The sequence below is a fragment of the Nannospalax galili genome, unplaced genomic scaffold (genome assembly GCF_000622305.1).
Source record: "Nannospalax galili isolate Female #2095 unplaced genomic scaffold, S.galili_v1.0 scaffold473, whole genome shotgun sequence".
Lineage (NCBI taxonomy): Eukaryota > Metazoa > Chordata > Mammalia > Rodentia > Spalacidae > Nannospalax > Nannospalax galili.
In genome coordinates, this window is record NW_008334092.1 from 185,385 (window position 1) to 192,559 (window position 7,175).

Genomic DNA, 7,175 nt, shown 5'->3' on the forward strand with positions numbered 1-7,175 from the left:
CCGAGGCCGAGGCTGAAGGATCAAAGCTCAAGGCCTCTCTGGGTAACTTAGACTCTGTCTTAAAATAAAAAGTAAAATGTGAACTGCGGATATATAATCCAGTGATAGAATATTTGCCTAGTATGTATGAGACTCTGGGTTTACTCTCCAGTAGTGGAGAAAAAAAGTTAAATAATTTCCAAGTTGTTTTCTAGGCCTTCTGTTTCCTTAAAGATAACTAGCTTAAGTAGTCTTTATTTGAAGTCTGTGTGAGTAACTGCAAACAGATGTGTGCAGGTATACATGCACGGAGGCCAGAAGAGGCGTCAAGTGCCCTCCTCTGTCACTCTCTTTGAGGCAGAGTCCTTCCCTGATCCTGGGGCTCAAGTTTCCTCAGCTAGCCTAGAAGCCAGCAAGCCCCAGGGTCCTCCTGTCTCCACCCACCTCAGAACTGGAGTTATAGGCATAGACAAGATACCCAGCTTGTTATGTGAGTACTGGGATCTGAATTCTGTTCTCATGATTGTGCAGCAAGGGCTATTAACCATTAAGCCATCTCTCCAACCCTTAAGTAGTTCTAATTTTTTTTTCTTCTCTAACTGGATACATAGACTGGATTTAAAATAAAATTGCAGTCAAGTGTGGTGGTACACGCCTTTTAATTCCAGCACTAGGGAGGCAGACGCAGGTGGATATCAAATAAAATTGTACTTTAGGGCTAGGACTATAAGCTCAGTGGTAGAGCAGTTGCCTAGCTAGCATACTGTGGCTCAAGTCCCCTTCCCCAAACACTAAAAATAAATAAATAAAATAAAAATTACATGTTAGAAAGGTCTATACGTAAGATATATTGTCAAATTTTTCTTAAAATATGGAAGTATCTGAGTCAGGCATGGTAGCACACAGCTTTAATCCCAGCATTTAGGAGGCAGAGGCAAGGCAGATCTCTTTGAGTTTGAGGCCAGCCTGGTCTACATAGTGAGTTCAGGCCAGCTGGGGCTGCAGGGAGACCCTGTCTCAAAAAGACCAAAAAAAAGAAAGTATCATGGCTACTTAAAAAGAAATGAAAGAAAATCAGGACTTTCTAGATTAATCTTCTAATCAGTTCTAAGAAAATGAACTGTAATACAAAATGATTGTCACATAGCAATCTAAAACTACCTCCCTTGCTGGGTGTGCAAGCACACACCTTTAGTTCCACCACTCAGGAAGCAGAGGCAGGTGGATCTTTCTAAGTTTGAGGCCAGCATGGTATACATAGTGACTTCCAGGTCAGCCAGGGCTACATAGTGAGAACCTATCTCAAAACAACATCTAAAACCCATTTCCTTTCTTTCTTTTTTATTTTTTAGAGACAGGGCCTTGCCTAAGTGGTCCAGGCTGCCCCTGAACTCCCTCTATACCCAAGGTTGGCCTCAGACTAAGGATCCAGAGTGCTGGAATTACTGGCCTGTATTACAATGCCCAGCTCAAGTTACTTTGTTTCAAATTGGATTCAATCCCAACTGTAGTTTACTCCTTCTGAGAGCAGGCTGGAATGCTTGTGTTCCACTGGAGGGGTGTTAGGCACCCGCTGCTACCACAGGGAATTATCAGAGAAGATCCCTAGACCGTTCTTCAAGAATCCAATACTTCATTATCTAAGGATCATAGACCAATTTCCCATTTTTGAAAGTTATACTAACCTCTTCAGAGGATAGGAGGTAGGAATTGGCTAGGCAGTTAGGATAAAAATACCCTAAAGAAAAGTAGCCAGTTTCTTGGCTAAAAGTCAAAATGTGCTTGGGCCTCTTAGCAACATACTCCATTCCTAAAGCCAAAAATGTCAAAGATTTTAGGGTTACCTCTTCAGAGGGGGGAATGTTAGAAGAAATAGTACATGAAGTTATCAGAAAAAAATGATGGGGAGCGGATGTGGTGGTGCACGCCTGTAGTCCCAGCACTCGGGAGGCAGAGGCAGACGGATCTCTGTGAGTTCAAGGCCTGCCTGGTCTACATAGTGAGTTCCAGGCCAGTGGGAGCTGCAGGGAGACTCTGTCTCAAAAAAAGACCAAAAAAAAGTTTACTGGTGAGAAACTTGAGGCTCAGAGAGAAGGGGCATTCCAAAGAACACAGTAGGTCCCACTTCAAACCTGAAAAACATTTAACAATGCCACCAAGGGTTCTGAGAGCAAAGTTCCATTCTGTAATTTCCCATTTACCAAAGATACTATAGAAATTGAACTGTTGCATCTTCTCAAAAAGAAAAAAGAAATCAGTTCTTCCTAGGAGTCTTTTTTTTCTTTCTGGTATCTTAGATGTCAATGATTACAAAAACTTCTGGCTTCTCTTCATTATAGACTTGCATTGCTGAGTATGTTATTGCTTTGACTTCTGTTCCCTAAAATTGGGGTTAAAGGAAAACAAAACACATTGGAATCAGAATCTTTTGCCTGAGCAGGAAATAGCAGAAAGTCAAAACCTTAGTTCTGAGAAACTGAAAACCCATGTGGAACTGATTGTTATCAAATCAGTGTATTCATATGTGCTGAAGACACCCCAGAAAGTGCACGGGGAAGAGTGCTGAACTGCAGCAAGGGGTGGGACTCTAATCCAGGCACTGGTTCCAGCTGGTCAAGGAAGTGTCTGACCTGACTGGGCATGGGCCTTTCATTAATAAAATGAGCTGAATCAAACACCACGAGCTTCCCCATGGAGACCCAGAAGAGTCCTGAGTCCCTACCTACTTCCTAAACACTCAGTTTAATCTTTCCAGATCTAGCTGGAGAAAGGCTCACAGTTTCCCAGGTCAGAGTTCTCCTAGAGTTCTGATACAAGATTAGATGTCCTCTTAAGTTCCTTCCAACTCTACAAAGAGTCCATAATAATCTGTGTGCCACAAAATGTACCAGGCAAGAGGTGAACGACACATGCCTGCTCTAATGCACAGAAGTCACGTGAAGATGCCACAGGAGCACAGGTGTGACATCACCTTGCTTCTCCTCTCTGCCACTGTCGCCTGGGGAAACCACCATAAGGTGAACCCAACTTTCTGCCCAAAGCAGCAGTGTTTCTCATGGTGGCACCTTGTGTATGTCCAACACCTCAAACAGATTTAGCACTGACCATCAATCGATTCCCTTTCTCTCCTCGGAGACAATCCACCTTTTCTCCTCTGGAACCCCTTCTTCATTCTTACTCTCAGTAACAATACTTCTTAGAAACAATAAGGGCTATCAGTAAGAAGTAATTCATATACCCAAGAGTTAATCTACTCTCCCACCATATCTGTCCTCACATTCCCTTTCCTGCAGTTCTGATAAATGGCCTGTCCCGGGTCTATTGGAAGGCCAACTTCTCCCCCCACCAACTAATCCAATATTCCTACTTACCAAGGTCCCACATCCCTTCCCTTTCCAATATATCAATTTTCCCCTCCTTGCTCAGTCATTTCTATTTAGCATATAAACATGCTACAAAACCCACTAGCCAAAACCAGACAAAGCAACATCCTTCTACCTTGTTAGCCACAGTCCCCTCCCTAGCTACTGTGTTACCACTCTATTCCCCCTTTTCTGCAGTCATTTTCAAATAAAAAATTTTTTAAGTAAAAAGAGGCCTGGAGATACAGTTCAGTGGGATGACATGCACAAGGCACTAAATTCAATCCCTAGTACCAAAAAAAAAGACTTTAAGAAGGAAAAAAGACAGAGAAAGACAGAAACAGATGGGGGTGGGGGGCAAGGAGAAGAACATCTAGTCCAATACCTTCACTGCAAAAGAAATCAAGTCTCAAAAAACAGCAAACAGAGGTGGGTGTGGTGGTACATGCTCATACTGCCAGCACTAGAAAGGCAGACAGATAACTAATTCAAGGCCAACCTCATCTACATAGCCAGTTCCAGGCCAAACACAGCTACACAATGAGATCAGTCTATAATAACACAACAAACAAAGCCTAACTAAACAAAAAAGAAAACTAGACTTTCAAATTCCATCACAATCTTTAACAAACCAGATCCTGGACTCCAATACCGACCCCTAATTCACCAATCAAATGTATGAAATCACAATGCTTTAACATACTCACAGGTAAAAGAAGCTTGAGAAACCATATCTCTTCACACTAACTAAAGTTTACTTTTACATATACAGACTTTACATGAGAGAGTATGAAATGATTTCAATGGCCAGACTTTAAAACATACCTGAGGGTGCTTAGACAGTGAAAATTCTTCCCCCCACCTAAAAAAGAAAGTTGAACATGATTAAGATTTTTAAAATTTTGTGAGGCGTGGTGGTGCACACCCTTAATCCTAGCATTCAAGAGGCAGAGGCAGACAGATCTCTATGAAACTAAGGCCAGCCTGGTATACATAGGGGGTTCCAGGCCAGCTGGGGCTACAGGGAGACTGTCTCAAAAAGACCAAAAAAAAAAAAAAAAAAAAAAGTTTATAATTTTTTTGTTGTTTTGTTTTCTTGAGAGAGGGTATCCCTTGTAGCCCCAGCTGGCCTGGAACTAGCTATGCAGACCAGGCTGACCTTGAACTCACAGAGATCCACTTGCCTCTGCTTCCCAAGTGCTGGGATTAAAGGCATTCACCACCACACTGAGCAAAACGATAAACTTTTACATTTATTCTCTCTATATATTTTAAAATAAGCCTTATAAATATGGTTCAGATACTGGAGAACCAGAAAGAGATGGCGAGTGTAGGGGAACTAAACTGATTCCACTCTGACTTACCAGAATGTGGAAAGACTATGTTCACTAGCCAGTATTTGCACTCATGACTGACAGTTGCTCTAAAAAAAAATAAATGCCCCACTTCTTGTGTGTTTACAGTAGATTCTCAATAAACACTGTTTAGTAAGTAGTATTTCAGCTGGGCATGGTGGCCCACCTTTGTAACCCCAGCACAAGGGTGGCTGAGGTAAGAAGGATCATCACTGTGATTTTGATGACAACCAAAGACTACATAGTGAGTTCCAGGACAGCCTATGCTACAGACTGAAATCCTATTTCAAAGCAAGCAAGCAAACCAAAACAAACAAAACAAAGCAAAACAAAATAACAACAAAAACCGTAATGAAGACAAATGAGGTAATACACACCTGCAAGCCCAGCACCTGGCAAGGGAATGCGAGTTCATGGCCAGCCCTGGTTATATAGTAAGATCCTATCTCAAACCAAACAACAAAAATCTCCCCATTGGGGGGGAGGAAAAAGAAAATAATTAAAGGCTTCACTTTTCACAAAGCAGCTAATAAAATTCAATATAAAATGGAAAGGATAAGCTATATACAGAAATAGCCTAAAATACAGAATTAAGTGAATGAAGAACAAGTCCAGTCAAAGCAGCCTAATTATAAATTCTAGAAGGAAAAGAAAGGCACGATTTATACAGAAGGAACTACTTTGGGCAGGTATACAAGTGTGGCCAAATGAAAAAGGATGAGTAGGTGTTTCCCATCCATCAGGCTGGGCTTTATGCTATGCCATTTAGCAGTTAGGTGTCTCATATATGTGATATATAAGTACAGATAATATAAATACACTTTTTTCTTCTTTCCCAAAAATTATTAAAAAATAGAAAAATTAAACTTTTTCCCAAAATGAACCAAAGGCAAAGGAAGCCCTTGCTCTTCCCAATGCCAAAACCAAAGCCGGGGCTTTGAAAGCTAGACAGTGCACTAAAAGGGGTCCATGGCCACAGAAGGAAGATTCCCATGTTACCCACCCTCAGGCAGCCCAAGACACCGTGGCTTCAGAGGTAGCCCAAATAACCCTCACAAGAGTGCCTCCAGGAGACACAAGGCACATTTGATGCTGGCACTATGCGAACATCAAATTCCCTTGACCACTGAGTCAGCCATGAAGACACAAGACTTGTGTTTGCTGTAGATGTCAAAGCCAACAAGCCCTGATCAAGCAGGCTGTGAAGAAACTCTGACATTGATGTGGTGGCAAGACCCTGCTCAGGCCTGAAGGAGAGAGGAAGGCACACGTTCCACTGGCTCTTGATGATGTATGGGATGTTGCCAACAAAACTAGGATCATCTGAGTCTAGCTGGCCAATTCTAAATATAATTTTTTTTTTTTTTGAGATAGGATCTCATTATGTAGCCCTGCCTGGAACTCGCTATCTAGACCAGGCTGGCTTTGAACTCAAAGAGCTCCACCTCCCTCTGCTTCCCAAGTGCTGGTATTAAAGGTGTGCACCACCTAGCCCAGCAAGTAGACATTTTTTTCATGATTAAAAAAAAAATTAGGGGCCTGGTGTGGTGGCGTACACCTTTAATCCCAGCACTTGGGAGGCAGAGGCAGGTGGATCTCTGTGAGTTCAAGGCCAGCCTGGTCTACATGGTGAGTTCCAGGACAGCTGGGGCTACAGGGAGACCCTGCCTCAAAAAAAAGACAAAAAAAAAAAATTAGGAATTAGGGGTAGGGGGATGGCTCAGCAGTTAAGAGCACTTGCTGCTCTTCCAGAGGACCTGGGTTCGGTTTTCAGCACCCACACGACAGCTCACAACTATCTCTAACTCCAGTTCCAAAGGATCCAATACCCCTTCTGGCCTCTGTGGGCATTGTATGCACATGGTGCACTCACATGCATGCAGGCAAAGTATTCATACACATAAAATAACAACAGGGAATCAAGCTTAACACACAGAATGAACTCTATTCTCACAAGTTTTTGAGAGCCTCTAAAGCTCAGGTGAGCCTTCCATCATAGGTGTCACAAAGCTCAACCTCAAAGCCCAGCCAACTGCAAGTGGTCCTCTGAGTTAGCATTGCTGTTTGTCTTTCCTCCCACTGGGCTCAATGAAGAACATAACTTTAACATCTTTCATGACTTGCTGCTTTAAACTAGTTTCAAAACTTACCCAATTGACCGTAATTTGAAATTTCTTTGATCAATATTAAGTACTTTCACTTCCTAAAAGGAAAAAAAAAATTCTTTATTTCTTTATTTTTCTCAGGCTGGTCTAAAACTCATTATATATCCAAGAATAACCATGCACTTTTCCTCCTGCCTCCGTCTCCCCAGTGCTAGGAGTACAAATATGTGCCACCATGCTCAGTTTTATACAGGTGCTGGAATAAACCAGGGCTTTAGGGGTGCTAAGCAAGTATTCTACCAACTGAGCTACATCCCCAGTCCAGAAAAGCATTACTTTCTTAGAAAATATTTTATTATTTTTATATTTTTTTT

General features: G+C 42.0%; 1 protein-coding gene across 2 annotated transcripts in view; it reads right to left on the reverse strand.

The window, feature by feature from the left end:
- Nucleotides 1–2,151: 2,151 nt before the first annotated feature.
- Nucleotides 2,152–7,175, reverse strand: part of Zbtb8os (zinc finger and BTB domain containing 8 opposite strand) — a 15,282-nt gene continuing 10,258 nt past the window's right edge. For both annotated transcript variants that reach the window (XM_008829189.3, XM_017797180.2), the window contains 3 exons: nucleotides 6,847–6,899; nucleotides 4,167–4,203; nucleotides 2,152–2,359 (listed from right to left, as the gene is read on the reverse strand). In XM_008829189.3, the coding sequence (XP_008827411.1) occupies nucleotides 2,273–2,359; nucleotides 4,167–4,203; nucleotides 6,847–6,899 (177 nt within the window). In that variant the 3' untranslated portion in view covers nucleotides 2,152–2,272. The remainder of the gene's footprint in view (nucleotides 2,360–4,166; nucleotides 4,204–6,846; nucleotides 6,900–7,175) is intronic.